The sequence below is a fragment of the Panicum hallii genome, chromosome 2, assembly GCF_002211085.1.
Source record: "Panicum hallii strain FIL2 chromosome 2, PHallii_v3.1, whole genome shotgun sequence".
NCBI classification, from domain to species: Eukaryota; Viridiplantae; Streptophyta; class Magnoliopsida; order Poales; family Poaceae; genus Panicum; species Panicum hallii.
The window spans coordinates 11,055,398-11,072,836 of NC_038043.1; the positions used below are offsets into that span (position 1 = coordinate 11,055,398).

The 17,439-nt window shown below is 42.4% G+C and overlaps 3 protein-coding genes across 9 annotated transcripts; 2 read left to right on the forward strand and 1 right to left on the reverse strand.

The window, feature by feature from the left end:
- The first annotated feature begins 214 nt into the window (after window positions 1–214).
- LOC112882368 lies at window positions 215–4,506 on the forward strand. Of its 2 annotated transcripts, none has more exons than XM_025947415.1 (4): window positions 215–556; window positions 907–1,626; window positions 2,068–2,184; window positions 2,277–4,506. In XM_025947415.1, the coding sequence occupies exons 2-4, from the start codon at window positions 1,336–1,338 to the stop codon at window positions 4,179–4,181; spliced, it is 2,313 nt and encodes a 770-aa protein (XP_025803200.1). In that variant the 5' UTR covers window positions 215–556; window positions 907–1,335; the 3' UTR covers window positions 4,182–4,506. The 2 variants fall into 2 exon arrangements, with proteins under 2 accessions (XP_025803200.1, XP_025803199.1); XM_025947414.1 differs by having other exon boundaries at window positions 1,326–1,626.
- An 899-nt stretch (window positions 4,507–5,405) lies between these two features.
- Window positions 5,406–8,356, forward strand: LOC112882369 (eukaryotic translation initiation factor 5A-like). 5 transcript variants are annotated; one of them, XR_003226657.1, is made up of 7 exons: window positions 5,406–5,784; window positions 5,909–6,035; window positions 7,132–7,254; window positions 7,347–7,403; window positions 7,498–7,847; window positions 7,981–8,003; window positions 8,094–8,356. XR_003226657.1 is itself a non-coding variant. In XM_025947416.1 (6 exons), the coding sequence occupies exons 2-5, from the start codon at window positions 5,931–5,933 to the stop codon at window positions 7,717–7,719; spliced, it is 507 nt and encodes a 168-aa protein (XP_025803201.1). In that variant the 5' UTR covers window positions 5,407–5,784; window positions 5,909–5,930; the 3' UTR covers window positions 7,720–7,733; window positions 8,094–8,356. The 5 variants fall into 5 exon arrangements, 1 of the variants encoding a protein (XP_025803201.1); XR_003226654.1 differs by having other exon boundaries at window positions 7,498–8,003; XR_003226655.1 differs by having other exon boundaries at window positions 7,981–8,356.
- A 334-nt stretch (window positions 8,357–8,690) lies between these two features.
- On the reverse strand, window positions 8,691–17,189 carry LOC112882367. Of its 2 annotated transcripts, none has more exons than XM_025947412.1 (16): window positions 17,004–17,189; window positions 15,065–15,473; window positions 14,756–14,981; window positions 14,387–14,638; window positions 14,191–14,300; window positions 13,548–13,643; window positions 13,378–13,465; window positions 12,943–13,172; window positions 12,589–12,773; window positions 12,185–12,384; window positions 11,664–11,996; window positions 11,442–11,543; window positions 10,500–10,797; window positions 9,799–9,947; window positions 9,418–9,702; window positions 8,691–9,343 (listed from the first exon to the last, which is right to left on the reverse strand). In XM_025947412.1, exons 2-16 carry the CDS (start codon window positions 15,373–15,375, stop codon window positions 9,143–9,145), a joined length of 3,066 nt encoding a protein of 1,021 aa, XP_025803197.1. In that variant the 5' UTR covers window positions 15,376–15,473; window positions 17,004–17,189; the 3' UTR covers window positions 8,691–9,142. The 2 variants fall into 2 exon arrangements, with proteins under 2 accessions (XP_025803197.1, XP_025803198.1); XM_025947413.1 differs by lacking the exon at window positions 17,004–17,189 and adding an exon at window positions 16,697–16,926.
- Window positions 17,190–17,439: the final 250 nt, after the last annotated feature.

The following is a 17,439-nucleotide window of genomic DNA, read 5'->3' on the forward strand; positions in this document are numbered from 1 at the left end:
GTCAAGCGCGTCGCGAAACCTCTTCACTGCCTTCCGGATTCCTTGTTTCCTTTTCTTTTCTAGATCATCGCCGTCATCAGTTTGAAAAAAGAAGAACCAGTCAAAAAGATCTTTTTTTCCGTGGAGGAAGAGGAATCGATCCCAAAAGTATAAATAAATTAAATATATGAAAAGAGGATAGGATATAATAAAAAAAAGCCAAAACAACGTCGGGCCCCACTCGAAGCCGAAGCGGTTGCGAAGCGCAGGAACCGAAGCGTAATCCATCGAGAGAAATCCGGCAGATCGCCGCCGCCCTCTGGTAGAAAAGCAGAATCCATCGCCTTCCGCCCCCTTCGCTTTCCTTCCGCAGTCAATCCTAGTACTCCAGTCCGCGCCGCCCGCCGCCGGCAGAATCCATCTGCACCGGAGCGCGCCGGTCGCTTTCGCTCGCCACTAACCGCGCCCACCACGACGGCGTCGGTCATTGGCGAGGAGGAGAAAACCCCAGCACGGCCGCTCCCCTCCGGTTTCATCGGCACCTCCGGCCTCCGGGTTCACGCGCGATCCATCCCAAGTGCGAACCCTTCCCTCCCTCCCTCCCTCTGTCTACTTGCGCTAGCTCCTCTCTTTCCTTCGGTTACATGCACCAGCTCGATGGCGTTTTTCTTTCTTTCTTTCTCCCCGTTTGTTTTCTTGAACTGCCATTTTTTTAGGGTTTATGATTGTTAGCTTCATGTGGTGCACGCGGCGCGATCCCAGCTCTATCGCCGTGGTCCTGACTCCTGACCACAACCAGTGCCCCTTCTTCCCTTTCCTTATTACCCGGCTCGCTGATTGCAGATTTATTTTTGGTGCTCGGCATTGCAAGAATTTTTTTTATTTTGGTACTAGTTTAGTCGGACCAACTTCCCCGATTTCTTCCAGGTCGTATCTTGGTGTGCTCCTTTTTGTCTGTCGGCTGAACTCAACAGAACAGCGCCGTGCTGCGTCACTTTTGTTCTTTCTGCACTTGCTGTGGTCCACTTGGGTAACGTACATTAGTTAAATTCCCGCCCTCGTTTCATTCGCCTTTCTTCTAAGGCGATATTCTTCCTCTCTTCGGTTAAACACCGGCAATATTCTGATTCGTTCCTTTGTAATGTGCGGTTGATTGCGTTCTATATATTTGCGAGTCTCTAGCCTGTATAAAGTAATTAATTGACACAAAGCATAACCTCTGTCCATCTTTGTAATGTGCGGTTGATTGCGCTCTATATACATACGAGTCTCTAGTCTGTATAACAACCAATTTATGTGCCGATTGCAGCTGTTTCTCACTCATTTCACCTGTGTGCGTGTGCAAGGTCCATCGGAATGAAGCGTGAGTGGCCTGCCCTGTCGTTTAGGCAGGATGCTATTGGCGACATGGCAGGAGCGATCTTCATGTCCAACACCCTCACAAGGGAGCAATGCTTCAAAGCGAGCATTTTTGGCCTGCCGTTGGAATATGAACCCTTTGTCAGCAATGTCAGAAAAGGGATGCCTTTGTTTCTCTTTGACCATACTCTGTGCAAGCTTTATGGAGTCTTCGAGGCTGCCTCCGACGGAGGGCTCAATATTAACAATGCTGCATTTCGCTCAACACAGCGCTCGTATCCGGCACAGGTAATATACAACTAATATGTGCCTCTTGGTTAATCCTTGTCTTCTCACTTCAAATCTCTTTAAACAACAATTCCTTATGAGTTCAATTTCTCCTCAAGTGTTCCTTTTCTGAATATATGTATGCACATCTACACGTGAGGGTGGCTGTGCTAAGTTGAACTTGCTAAGCTGAGAATAATGTAAGCTTTGTAGGACCAGGAACTTAACCTCTTGACACTACACTACATACCTTGGGTTTGTTCTTGTTATTACTATTAGAATTGTAATGCGCCTTTCACTTTGTAGGCAGAAGGACATATGAATAGAGAACACCCACGTTGCCTTTACATTTTGTGAATTTTGCACATTATATCAGCTAACAAGCTTTAGAGCTCTATACTGATGATTATATGATTAAGAAAAAATATCTGTGCGGTTTTGAGCTGTTCTTTTTTCCCCCAGGTTCGTATCAATATTATATGGAAGTGCAGGCCACTAAGTGAAGATGAGTTTTCCCCTGCCATAGAAGACAACTACTATCTGCCAAAGAAGTTCTACTTTGACCTTTCCTACGAGCAGGTTTGCTGTACTACCTCTTTGTACTATAGAATGTTACAAATGTACCTTCTGATTGCACGTCTATGACAATGGAAACTTCTATTGACTTGCAGGTTGTTCGGCTATATGAGTTGTTTGACAACAGGAGGGTACAGCTCCCAATTCATGAATATTCAAAAAATGAGAGTTTGGAAACAAACCGCTCTAGCAAAAGGAGGCAGGACAAAGAAAGCATGACTCCAGATGTTCCTCATTCTATTGATCAATCACGCCTTTTGGTTCCCAACATTTCAGAAGTTGTAAGAAGATATTCTACTGCTACAAGCATGCACACAGATTTACCACTTAGTGTTGAGACACACCCAAACATGTCCAAGCCCCTGGGAACAGAAATTGGAGCCCAAATCGCTTCCGCCCACAGGCGCCATGATCAGATTGAATTCCAATCTCAGAGTGAGCTTTTCCCAGCTGCTGTTATGACAGATGCTGTTTCAACTCAAGTATCTGCACCTTGCTCTCAAACTTCTAGGCACTACCAGTTGGTTGCGAAGCAGCCATATCCATCACCACAAGACTATCAACAAAATATCTTACGTTCTGGATGCACAACTCAGGACCCAACTGAAGGAGCTAAATTTATTGCAACTCAGACATACCCATTATCTAGTGGTTATTTGCACAGTGGCTCGTTAACTTCTGGATATGCAACTCCGAATTCAACTTACAATGGAAGGAGTCATTTGAATCCATCTTTTGCTCCGTATGACAGTTTATATCCTGGTTTGTCTCTGTCAAATCTACAAAGTAACTCTGACTATCAAGTTCATTGCGACATTTGCCTTAACCGAGGACGCTCCAGTGTACATAATAGCAGCATATATGAATGTGAGCGGCAGCGTTTCAGTGAAGGAGAAGCTCCAACACCGGCAAAACTGAGCCTACAATGTATTCCAACATACACTAAAGTTCTTGAACGTGATGGAAAAACAGTACCAGCCATTGATCAGAAAAGGAATTGTGCTGATTACATTCAGATCCCTTATTATGATGTAGACATTGAAAATGATCAGATGAGATATGGTGGTCCCCGTAGTAATGCTTCGTCATCAGATCTTGAAAATGATATTGTTGATCCACGGCATACACAGCATAATACAAGAGCTGAAAGCAAGACAAAGAATCGGTGTAGCCCTCCACAAAGAAGTGTTTTTTCTCGCTTAACACTGAACAAGCAACTATCTTGCCAAGAGTCCACAGGTCCTACGCTCAACCAATTGGTTTCTTCTCTTTCTCAGAAGACAGAACAGTGGAGCCACAAGAATAAACCAATTGCAGATGGTCTTGTCATACCGTTGATCGGGGAGGAGGCTATGGACCATTCTCATGAAGAGCTGAACCTGCCAAGTCAACTAGAGCTGGGAGAGGAAAGCATGGAACCACAAGTTCCTTTCTACAACTTCAAGAGGCGAAGTGAAGCGGGGAAGGTGGATGGAAACTTGGGAAAGGAAATCAGTGGGAAAGTGAAGAGAAGAAAGCTTGTGTGCCCTTCCTTCGAAGAAAACAATGCTTCTACAAATGTTGGAGAAGAGCTTAAAGGAAATTGTACAGAAGACAGGAAACAAAACCATCTGGACGTTAGTGAAAACCATTTTGGCATTGACCTAAACATACCCATTCCATCTGTAGATAGTAATCTTTTGGAGGAGGATAACAGAATGGCAGTGCGTCCTAGTGTTATCAAGGTACTGCATGAAATAGAAGCAAACAAGCAGCTAAACTCAGATGTGATGGAGGCAACAAAAGAACAAGATCCATCCGGTGCATCCACACAAAAGATTTCAATCGATCTTAATGTTGCTGAGTTGAATTCAATGGATGAATCGAAACTGCAAACAATTCTTGATCAGGCTTCCTTGTTGCTGCAAACACTTGGTAACCTCAAAAGTGGGAAGCCTAACAACACTGAAGGGGCTAGGTCAAGCGTTTCCAGTGAAGACAGGAAAGTAAACATGGCGTAAACTCTGATGCGGGACACCAAATATGAGTACAATTTCTGGTGAACACAAAAAACGGGGGAGTCCATCTTGATTAGAATATCTGTGCTAGCACAAGATGCAAGTTTATACGGACAATTAGTGCCCGTCATACGTAGGGACGGTTTATCTTTTCCATGATTACATTTTGTAATTTTGGGGGAATGGCATATTTCTGGAAGGGTGACTGCTATTACAATAAACTACCACTTGTTGTAGAAACTTAGAACCTAACTTTGGCCAAAGATGATGACATCTAAACCGTGGAATCCAGTTAATGTCTGATGCAAGCATCTCTTTTTTCTTTACCTTTTCCGTACGTGCATATCTTTTCTGTGGATTTGGTGCCCGTCTGCTACTGCAGTTTAGCGACAAGAAGTTTCTGATACTTTTCTACGGAGGATGGGATAACGTTTAAACTTTGCTGAATACACTTGTTATTAGCATAGCTGCTTAGGGTGTGTTTGGTTCAGCCGTGAGCTGTGAAAAAGGCTGTCTGCTGTGAAAAAGCTGCTGTGAGATACCTGCAGTGAAAAAACTGAAAGTCATTTGGTTCAGACTGCTGTGAGTTGTCGACTGTGAAAAAGTTATATATTATCTTTATGCAAATTGATATTATACAATATTTCTTTGTGATGATCAAATTTTTTTCATTTAAATCTTTATTTATATATATATAAATATTTGGAGTTAACTTTTTTATTCTTTTTTATTTTTATTTTTCTATATATAAAAATCTTTATTTTCTTATATATAAAAAGGAATTGAAAGGGTATATATATGATTAATAGTAGATGTGTAGTTTTCATAAATTTGAAAAGCTGCAAAAGTAGGATACAACCTGCTTTTAAATTTGTACTACAGAAAAGTAGATTTTTCAATCAGCTGCACCACACCAATCAGCTGCAGAAAAGCTAAATCCCTTTGTTTAGCTTTTGCTTTCTAAAAATAGCTTCTGCTTTCTAAAAGCAGAAGCACGTTCAGAAAGTAAGCTGCTTTCTAAAAGTAGAAGTATGTTCAGAAAGCTGAATCAAAATGAGGCTCCTTTGGTTCCGATTCTGGTAACAGATTAGCGTCATCGAACTTAAAATCCGAACCAAACGCCTCCATCCATGGAAGCGATTCCCAAAAATCCACGATTCCGGCCGTTGGTGGGCACGCCAGATTTCTACCGATTCCACCGCCTGTTTACCCGCTGCCACTGGTAGTAAAGTGAGTACCGATTCGTTTCTATTTCTTCCGCCTGCCTGCCACGAGGCCATCTTCCCCACCGACGCGCCGCTCGCCGCGCCCCCGGACGCGCCGCCCGCCGCTCCCCGGGCCGGCCCCGGGGCGGGTTGCGCGGAGCCGCAGAGCGGGCGAAGCGGCTCAGCGCGGGGGAGCAGCACGGCGCGGGCGAAACGACTCGGGAAGAGCGGCGCGGCGCGGCGCGAGCAGAGCGGCACGGCCAGAGCAGCGCTGGCGGGGTGGGGCGGAGCGGGCGCAGGCGAGCGCGCGGCAGAGCCGCACCGCGTATCTGGAATCAGGGCGAGGCACCAGCCTTTTCCCAGGAATCCGTTTCTGCTGCTGCATCCCCACTTCTCCGCCGGTGAGCACCAGCCTTTTCCTTGATGCGCATCCTTAAACTTTCTCAATTCTCTGCTTGTTTGTGTTTTTCTAATATTCCTCTGCTCTTCTTCTGGCTGCTGCTGCTGCTGTTCTTGTGTTACTAGGATCGCTGCAAGATTCTCGGACATGTCGGACTCTGAGGAGCACCACTTCGAGTCCAAGGCCGACGCCGGCGCCTCCAAGACCTACCCGCAGCAGGCCGGGACCATCCGCAAGAACGGCCCCTGCAAGGTACAGTGCCAATGCCTCCCCCATCTCTGCTTGATGGGACCTGGGGTTAATGGCAGCAAAAATTGCTCTTGTTCGTGGATATAGAGCTTCTGTAGACAAACTGCTATCTTTTTTTCTTTGGATTAAGAAACCGCTATCTTGTTGCCATCTATGTTATTTTGCTGTACTGATTTGTGAACTCTGAAACTTGAGGTTTATTGCGGGTTCAGAGGTTTCCCAAGTGTTAGATGGATCCACTAGATTCACCCGCAAGAGGACTTTGCACTGTAGTAGAAAGCTTTGATCTTTTCATGCGCTTTGTAAAGTTTCAGCCTTGTCATGATTTCTACTACACTGCAAAAAAGTTTCTATCTGAATTACGTGATCTTGGGGGCTGCTGAGGCGTCGTGACGGTTTTCCCGTTTTGGTTCTGGATATCCTCCTTTCAGTCTATCTAGACAGTTTTTCTAGTTTTTGATGGTTGGGACAAATAAACCCTGCCGATCAACAAGATGCCCGTCTTAAAATATCATGTATTTACCTTACGTTTATGTTTCAGTTACATATCTATGATTCAACAAAATCCCGCAAGGTTCTTTGGAGATAGCAAGAGAGTTCATATATGTTTCCATGGATTTAATATTCCTTCACTGTTTATTCTGCGGTTCTGAATGATATGTTTAGTTCTGCAATGCTGGTTAAACTAGGCACTATTTCCAAGGAGTTCTTCTTTTTGCTTCCAACACCTTTCCATCCGAATATGTAGGTGCTATTTGTTCCAGTATCCGTCATGGATGAATTAATGTTTGAATTTATTATCTGTTCATGCTGGTATGAGTCGATACTTGATAGGCCATTATACTTTGTGCCACTAGTGTCTTGATGATTGCTTATACATGTTTTCATACTGGACATCAGTATTTCTTACTACCCAAAGTTTGCTTACCAGGAGCTGTGGATGATAACTAGAGTGCCTTTTTAATGAATTCCTTTGTAGTTTGTACATCTGATAGCCATCCATATCTTCTCTTTAGATCTAACAATAGTTAGCATGGTGCTCATGTTTGCACCAACAAGTATTGATCTAACGATAATTTTGGTATACTCTTTTTTAAAGGTTGTTGAGGTCTCTACTTCCAAGACTGGGAAGCATGGCCATGCCAAGTGCCACTTTGTCGGCATTGACATTTTCAATGGAAAGAAGCTTGAGGATATTGTTCCTTCATCTCACAACTGTGACGTAAGCTATCACATCTCACATTCTGATTCAGTTACAACTTACAAGTGCATAGAATTTGTTTTAACCTTTTGTTTCCTGCTTGCATCTTACAGGTTCCACATGTTGACCGCACTGAGTATCAGCTGATTGACATTTCTGAAGACGGATACGTATGTTTGCTTCCAACACCTAGCCTTTCTTTCATTCAACTGTCCTTTTGGCAATGCCTTCCTGTTTATAACAAGTGGGGAGGTCACTTTACAGGTTAGCCTTTTGACGGAGAATGGCAACACTAAGGATGACCTGAAGCTTCCCAATGATGAAAATCTGCAAGCCCAGGTCAGTGCACTACCTCAAGCAGGGCAGAGCACCACTGGGGTGCTGTGCTGCCAGCAGGTGCGCCCGTGCGGCGTCCGCTGGCCGGCAAGCAGAAGCAGCGCACGGCGAACGCACGAAGGCAGAGCAACACTGCAGAGGCTAAAATGAATTCGATGGGAAAGGCATATTGCAAGGCTAAGGCCAAATTGATCTTTTTCACATCGTCACAAGCATTTCAGTACTTTGCAATAGGCATTTTTGTCAAATAGCGAAGTATTTTCAGTACTTTCCTATAGGTAATTATATCAATTGCTAGAGGCATTTCAGTACTTTTCCAGTAGGCAACTCAGTGCATTTATCCAGGTAATAATGTGTTAAGAACATGGCAAACTCAGTGTATTTATCTTGGCAATTCTTCTGATTTTTCAGATATGCAACTCTGCAACAACTAGGTAGAATAATGCAAGTCTTTAGGCAATATATCTCTCATGCATACTATTTTTCACTACTGCAAGTTCTCTAATCAAATCATTATTTTGCAGGTATCCAGCAGGAAAGAAAGGAGGAAGTACCGGGAGAACAAGACGTGCAGATTTGAAGCAGATCACGTAGATAAAGCAGGATAAAGTAAATACTTATGTGGAGTTGTGGATTTTGTGTGGACATACGTACCTTTGTCTATTTGCATCGATCTGTTTTGTTCTTTGCTGTACAATTCCCCATTCGCGTTGAATGGGGGGCAGATTTGCTTTTGGTTTTGTGCCGTATGGGAGACGCGAGACGCGAGACGCGCTGGTTTCTAGTATTTTTCTAAAAATAGCATGGCAGTACGAGGAACTTATAATATGGTTAGCGCGTTACAAGACGATGCGTTTGACAAATATGATGAAGATGAGAACTATATGCCGCGAGATGAGGACAACACCGAGGAACAGGAAGTGGCGCAACCACAAGTGGATGAAATTCTTGAGGAGTACGAGGTTACCATGAACACTGTTCGTGATAATATAGTTAATACTTTGGTTAGTTGAAGATAATATTTTAGTTAGGTCGAGGTGGATCTATATATCTTTTATATTAATTATATATGTCAAATAGTTCTAATTATGATAATTTTCTTTCCAAAACGGTCATCTACATGTCCTTACAATTAATCAGTATATAAACAGTTTTATACAGTCTTAGAGACAACTTATATTTCTCACAGAATCCCACAATTGATAGCTGTTTCAGCTAAACAGCTTTCCGCTTTCCCACAGCCGTCAGCTCACAGTTGCTTTCCCACAGCTGAACCAAACACACCCTCACCTTTAGTAGCTCACACAGATTCAGATATAATTTCCTACCTCAGCATTATATCTTATCAGGCCCACTGCGCATGACAAAAGCGAAATGACATCATCGCTAGTGGGCCAATGTCACAGCAGATGTACAACATTTGAACATCGCCTCGTGGAGATTTGCCCTTGTTTTCTTCTACCAAATTCTCCTATCCTACGTCAGAGGGCATCTTGTGTTTCTGTACAGCTTCTCCAAGGATAGACAACAAGAAGACTCAACTGCATGTACATCACAGCCCACAGCATCCTCATCATCTGACAGAGCCTCCTGGGGTTGCAGGACTTGGGGGCGTCCGTGGGATGACAAACCGATCGATAATGCGCACCGCGTTAATCGGGTCGAGGCCTGAGGCGGACCTCCATTTGCTTGGGAACTTCCTGGTGTAGCTCATCTGGAATGGCTGCTTGGGTTCCATATCCCAGTCTGGATCCAGCATCCAATCTTTTGGCACCTGATTCATTCACAGTATTGAGTTACTTATGACAATAGCACAGTTGTTTTTATTAAAAAATATTGAAGTCTTACCTTGTCTACAGCCAGGGTGAAGACCTCAAGGTCTCCATTCTTCTTGATGTGGAACCGTGTGAACGCCTTATAATTTGCTATGCGCAGCGAGGAGAAGGCCTCATCGAAATGGATATGGAACCAGTTTATGCATACATATAAGTAGCTCCCAAACACCAGTGATACAACAGGTGTTGACAACACCCAGAAGTACAGGAAAACACAGACGTAGTAGATGATGGCACCTCCACGGGGAAGGGACTCTATTCCTTTTCTGCAAATTGTGCTTCTTGTTACCGCCATGACCTGAAGAGGGAATATATGGCAGATAACAGTACCAACCATCAGAAAGGATCTCATTGTAGTTTACAAAGATGAAAGATTACAAGGATGAAAGAATACCTCTGGGACGTCAAATGCAGACATGAGGTACTTAATACATGCAGGGTAAAGCCCAAAGGTCCAATGCTCAAGACGAGCGCGAAGTCCTGTGGGGTCAGGGAAATGCTCACTTTCCACTTTGCGATACCATTCGTAGAGGGTATGGTAGCCTGATAACAAGTAAAAGAACAAACTTTTTTTTTACATTGTGGATGAAGATAGGAACATAATAACACATGAGGCCACCACAAAGAATATACAGTTGTTGCAAACTATTACACTATCCAGGGGATATAAGGACAAGAAATGAAAAAAAGGATCAGCCATTACTATCTGTCTTGCTCTCCTCCTAATTGTGGCCAAGCTACTTTAGAAAGAAAAAAAAAGTTTATTCATGTGAAAATAACGCTGCAGTTAGCAATGAAGCTAGGTGTGCATGGCATCAATGATGGATCACTTTCTTTGAAAGGAATGCGCACTGCCAATTAATGATAACACGTCACTATTTTTTCAAAGGAACAGCAGAAGCACTAAAACAATACTTGTGGATCACTGTGGACCTACAGTGTTAAAGAATCTGACTGGAGTGACAGTAACTTGTGCACCTGTCACACTATCATCTTATACTTGGGAATTGGGATGCAAGGTCACAAGGGTTCAAGCAGAGGACACAGATTCACCAACCAATGATGCACGTGAAAAGAAACAATAAAGGGACCAACCTGATGTTGCTAATAGATGGTTGCGGATGCAGATTTCAATAGCTAATTCCATAAGTAGCATCAGTAGCACTGCCGAAGTTATATGAGCAGCAGCATGAAGAAAACCAAGCAAAGCACGTCTCCTACGTGACAGCTTTGTGGGTACAAAGAAAAATGATACCATCAATAAGGTGACAACACCAGCTAGAGATACATAGGACCGCTCTAGAATCTCAAAAATAGCATTCCACATTGCAACGAAGAAACCATTGACACGACCAGCCCAGGAGTCTTCATGTAAGATGCGAAATGAGTCACACTGCATAGCACAACATATTTGCATCAGGCCGCAAATAGTAGTAACTGAATCAGTGTATTAGTGCTTGTGCAATATCCATTGCTTAGTAATCTAGTCTATTGCTACTTTCTTTTCATTATATGATCTTTGCAAATTCCCTAATTGGACAAGAAGAATATAACCCCATTTGTCGGTTCACAGAGATTTGTGGGAGGGCAGAAAATTGATATAATTTTAGTCCACTTCTACGCCAGAAAAATCATAACATTGTATAAATCTTATTAGAAATATGTCCACAAAGTCTCAGAATATGTCTAAGTCTCTAAAACACCCTTCAAGGCTGGCGGATGAGCTGGCTGGTCCTATGAACACATCACCACTTATTACAGGATGGCAAGAGTTATCACAGAGCCCTAACGTATTCTGTTATTTGATATCCTTAGTGTCAACTCTAGGTAGCAGTCATAATCATAGATGAACTTGTACTACCAAGAAAAAAGGGACCATGTATTAATACATAGGAGAATACTATTTCTCATGCATTTTAGCATTTGTGAGCATGAAAACCAAATAAAATTTTAAGCTTTTACTGTAACCAAAGAAAGCCAGTCTTCTACCAAGAACTGCACAGTTCATAAAGAGCAAATTTATCTAATTTCTCTCACCTGTGGAAACATTGAGAAAACCAGTACGAAGTACACAAAACCACCAATAACATCAAACTGCCAATTTTTCCTTCGAAACTTCAAAATATTACCAAGCGCAATCTGGAGAGACACACAATGAAGGAAAGGGTCACTTGACAACACAAACCCTCAAACAACATGGCCAATCAAACGCTTCTATGAAATGAACTACTAATAAGGTAAAAATGGAGTAAAGCTTACCTTGCTAGAATCATTATAAGAAGGATATGTAGATTTTGTTTCATACTTGTTCCCATAAAATGCTCTGAAGTTCTCAAAGACATGTGTTGGATGCAAAAAGGCCCCACCACAGCCATTTACAAGTAAGTGATGTACATGAACTGGTTCTTTTGACTCGACGCAAGAATGTCGCATATAGTGGTGCAGGTCTCCAGCCATCCGCAGTTTGCATCTCCCCCTGAGGTACTCCCGTATTAAATATGCAACATTTGCTCCAGTGTTATCGCCCCAGTACCAATCAAGGAGCCAGTTTGGTTCATGGGTTATAACAATTACAGAATCACTTTCACCGACCTGCATACTTCCAGTGGTAAATATGAAGTCACTAAAAACACGTCCTGTAATCTTCAATGTTTTCTGCTTATGATGAAAAGATCTTCTAGTAACGTGTTACTATTGAACCATCAAATTTGAAATAAAAGACATAGCACCTATCACAAAAACAAGTTGCTGACCAAATGAAGATCAGAGAATGAAATTACCTTCTGTCTACACAACTCAGCAAAAAACTTGAACTGGTAGACATCAATATCGCCATGAAGAGCTTGGTCAAGGCCAAAAACCCACCAGCCATTGGGAAGCTTCAATGCAAAATAACTCTTCTTCTGAGGTAGGAACCACCCACCCAACCAACTTTTATGACAGATATACCTCATGAACGTGTGTAGTCCATCAAACCAATCTGTTCATAGCCGTGTAGGTTTAGTCACTCGGATTGTTTGAAATATCAATCCGCAATGATAAATTTTGGAAAATATGTTTGACATTTCCATGTTAACAAATCATTGGCATAACATATTCAGAAATAGGCAAATGACAAGAAACATATACAAACATCGTTGCACATGATTATATGGCATGCTTTTATACAGAAGGCGATAATTACCATGGTTTCCGGGGATCATAAAACATTGTGGTCCACGATATCGCCTAAGCTCAGAAACTCCAAGAGGAAGCTCAGGTTTCTCCAGTGCTATATGTTCAGGCTTATACCAGGCAGGAGGCTGGAGAGCATACTCAAAAGGGCAGAAAAAACGCCGTTCATACGAAAATGAGGATGGATTTGGATATCTGTAGATATAAGCAAGGGGGACTCCCATCATATAGGTAAACGAAATAATAATGGAACCTAAAGTAGCAAAATGTTAATATAGCATAGCTTGAATGTCAACTTGTCAAATGTCAAGAACTAAATGAGTTTTTACTGGTTATTTAGAGTCAGTGCTAATGAGAAACATACGCAAGGTCTCCACCAATGAGTAGCAGCTGTCCACGGGGAAATGTTTGCCTTGAATCATCAGATTTTATGACTAACAAAGGTTGAGCAAGCAATCGTGCTACAGCATATGTAGAGTTGCCACCATCGCCAGTATCCGCAATGAAGTCAAACCAAAGTTCATCTTTTTCATCAAGATGATCGTACAAAAGGTCGTGGCTGTTAGCTTCATCAGGAGTTTTATTCATAGCAGCCTGGTCAAGGTTAGGAAAAAAGCTGTCAATAACTGCCTTAAGACAACCATAGACTCAACCTGCTAGTGCAAAAATAAACCCCAACTCGCAAAGCAAAATCAGTAGTGATTTTAAATCACTATTATTATGTGCCTATCAGGGAAACAAATGCACAAGCAGAAACCAAGGAAAATGGGCACAGCGGGGATGCGAAGAATTGATGTACCTGCATCATACGCATGTCAAATCTACCAACAAAGAGAGTCACAGATATCATGAGGTCAAAGACAGTTTTAAATAAATCAGTTGATGTCCTGCAGAACAAATTACCAACTTGTAAGTAACTTCTTCCTTATCAAGTGCAGTATAAGAATTATGTATTCACTGATAACATACCCAGAGTACCAAGGAACCATGTCCTCAAAATCTGGTTTCAACTGCTTCTTCAATTTCTCATACTCCGAAATTGTCAAAGGATGAGTTAAAGCCCATCTGCACATCAAATCAGAGAGAGAAATATGGAATGAGCCCAAAAGTAAACCAATCAAACATAGATTTCAGTTTCTGTTATTCAACAGCAATTATATGGTTACATACTAACTATTTGTGCATGCTTAGTCGCCTCTTTAACTACAATACACATAGCAACTAAGGTGATACAATGATAGGTACCACTTGCGAAGTACCCTAATTTATGAGGTGATAACATGGGAACCACTGTAAATATGATTTCACACATTTAGTTGCCTCCTCGATTACATCAGTATCCTCGCATGCATAGATAGTGCAACTAGGTTGAATGCTACCGTGTGCAGAATACCCTAAGTTAGAAAATACTAATATGAGAATATGTTACTCCTATCATGATGTTACTGCACCACAGAGATACTGTTCTAAAGCATTCATAATGTAACTGATAGGTGATAAGCTGAATCAATGCTTTTGGCATTTCCCAAGTTCCTCCTGTAAGAAATTCATCAAAAACTAATTCTTTTTTGTGGAAATGGGGAAGGCTGAAGTGCTCGGAGAGTTGTCATACCCTGTTGAACGCTCTACAACATAATTGGCAATGTAAAGACCAATGAATGTAGCCCACAAAGAGTAGACTGGTGAAATTTCATTGGAGGACCCAGATCCATTGGAAGACAACTGGAGCAGACAAAGACAAGAATAAACTTAAAACGAAAGAATTGAGTATAATTTTGAAGACAGACAAGAGGTATAATAATACTAACTTCTCCATAAATAGCCCATTTAGAGAGAAGAGGGTAATCACTAGCAGAACCAACTGGAGCAAACCAGGAGGAGCAAATCTGCTCTTTAAATTTATGCATACGTAATAGCCTTGAAATCAGTGTGTTGTCATCATGCTTTGTCCAAAGTGAGAATGCAATCCAGCTAGCAGTTCTACGGTCAATAGATTTATCTCTTGTAACAGTCCTGTTACCACAGTGGCTGTAAAACACACAGCAAGCTATGCTTATAACCTGCAATAAGATACAAGATGTACAAAAAACGTAACCTAAGAAAAACATAACACACAAATAACTAAGAAAAGATAAGTGAAAAGGAAGACAATAAACCAATGTCGCCATGGAACTTACCGCACAGTTTTGTATTATAGTAAGCAGCTCTGGCTTTTTCTCTGCCATGCGAGACACAAGACCCAAATACCAAAGGCCAAGAAATATGATATGGAAGACCATCAAGAAAATTAGAGAAGAGATATAAATTGTGAGAAAGAGGGAAAGATTCATCCTCAAATCCAAGCCCATTGACTGAAAACTGGGCAGATGGTATAGTGCTGCCAAGAATATCCAAGCGATATACCTGCATTTAGAAACAGCTTCAGAGAACCAAACATCTTGTTTTACTTAAGAGTACTAGTTCAAAGACCAGAGGTTCATGCTTACCATCGGTTGAAGTTTGAATAGTTTGGTTTGATAGTCTTCCTAATAAAAGGTGATGAGAAGAAATAGAAGAAGCCAATTAAACAAGCATACATGGACCACCATTTAAAATTCTTGTCCAACTTCATTATAAGGTTTTGCAAGTTATCCGAGGAAATGAAGAAAACCCAACAAGCAAAGACAGCAATCATGAAATGTCTTGAGTGCTCATGTGGGTATGGGTATCTATGAGTCAGGATGTTTCTCATCCTCTCCATTTTGAGGGATTCAATCAGACGGCCAGAAGGCTGCTTACAGAGTTTTTCTTTACCCATAAAAATATTGCATCCCAAGTCAGTGATTCATGTTCCTACTCAGGGTAACCATTAGTGTACTTTATCTCTTGCGAAACGTCTCAGATTTGTGTCCAGATCTGCATAATGAAATAATTAAGATGTCTACCTTCATCTGACAGAATAGGATAACAAAGAATAAAAAATGCAATTGATAAATTCACAAAGGCATGGCAGAAAAGCATGTAGAACAGAAATATAAAAATTCACTACTGCAAGAAAACACAAACAGCCAAACAATGATGAGAAAATAAACTGAATTTTAGTATGCTGACTCCCTTTCTCCTAACATAGAAAAACATATCGGATTCTGGTGCTTGAAATTGACTTTTGGGAATCCAATTGATACTGCTTTGTACCATGAACACACAAGCATGACATCTTAGAATTTATCTCACTTGCTAAGCATTTTGACACAATCATCCATTCATTTAGCCATCAGAGCTACATTGTCCATCTATTGTTGCTCACCGCTCCCTAGAAAATAAATGTCACTCACATAACAAGACAGAAGAATGTTGTTAACTCGGTACATGGTCAGATACAGCTAGAAGGATGCAGGGTACATTTGCAAATGTTGAAACTCACAAAACTAAATCATAATATAGTCATAGTATATATCCTAAAAGGCGCGCACCCCATGCTACATCATCCAAGATGGAAATTAGACAATGAAACAAAATAACGCAAGCAAACAAATATAGGTAGGCAAACTGAAGAAGCAGACAAGCAATCAACAGACCGCAAGGAAATGGGGGCAATCATTGCAACAAACAAAAAGGAAAGGAAAACCTACTCATAACTGCTTATCTACAGCATGACAAACAAGCTAGCTAGCTGCAGCTGAAACTTGGCACAATACCTCATCGCTACTACATATTTTCATGAACTTGACTAGGACCCCTGACAGTGCATCACAGGCAAACTGAACTAAGAACTGAAAGTCTGAAAGCACCCATTCTCTATTAAGACGTAGTTCATGGAACGAAGCAAAGCCCAAAATTCAGTGAGACTGTGCACCGGGCAGATATAATCATACTAATGCTCGGAAACAATGGAGAAGAACAAACAAATCTGCCAATTCGAAAACATCACCAATTCACCACAAGGAACAGTTCCACCCGTTGACAGAACAAAATCACATGACTTAGGGAATTTCAAGCGGACAGAGGACAAATTTGACCGCACGCGCGGATTTGACAACGAACTGGATAGATGTTTTTTTAAAAAAAAAATCATATGCGCTTTATGAAATACGATTTCAATATACAGGGCGGCGCGCGCAGAAGCACAAAGATCGCACCTTTTCCTCGAAATTCGCCAAGGAGCCGAGATTTCCAGATTCCGGAACAACACAATTATCAAGAAAGCGGGACCAGTAAACTAGATTTTGTAGATAAAAAAAAGAGGAATGGGGGGCCAGAATTAGGGGAACTGAAGCAGAGAGAAGGCGCTGCCCTGCGCTCGCAGCCCCGGAACCGCCCCCAAGATCCGCACCTACCCGTCCCTACGAGGGGGCCGGCGAAGAAACACCACGGAATCGCAACACGAAACGAAACGGGGAATTGGAATTAATAAAGCTTGGAGAAACCGCGGGGCTGTGCACCAACCTGGGGCCGCGGCCGCGGGTAGCTTGCCGGGGCAAGAAAGAGGAGGGGTTTCCCGTTTCGCAGCGAAATTCTGCTCGAATCTCCCACCGAATCCGCTGTGCTCCCTCGTCTGGGGGAGGCGGAGGGAGGAGCTAACTGACACGAAATGGCAAGGGGAAGAAATTTAAAATGCTTGTGGCTGGTCCTCGGCGCAGGTGTGCCTTATGGTTTTGGTGCGGTCCAACCAGCACGATGCCACGAACGGAGAGGGACAGAGGAGCCACGGAGGAGAGGGGTTGGTGCTCCGGTCAGCTGCTGTTTGCGGGAAAGATCCCGAGGCTTTTGCTGTTTTGTGATCTGGACCTCGATGTCCTGGTACGTACATTCGCTTCTTGGCGAAGCATAGATGCCCCGGCTGCTTGCGTCGTCAAGCTGCGGGTCTCCTCGGCAGAGGCGG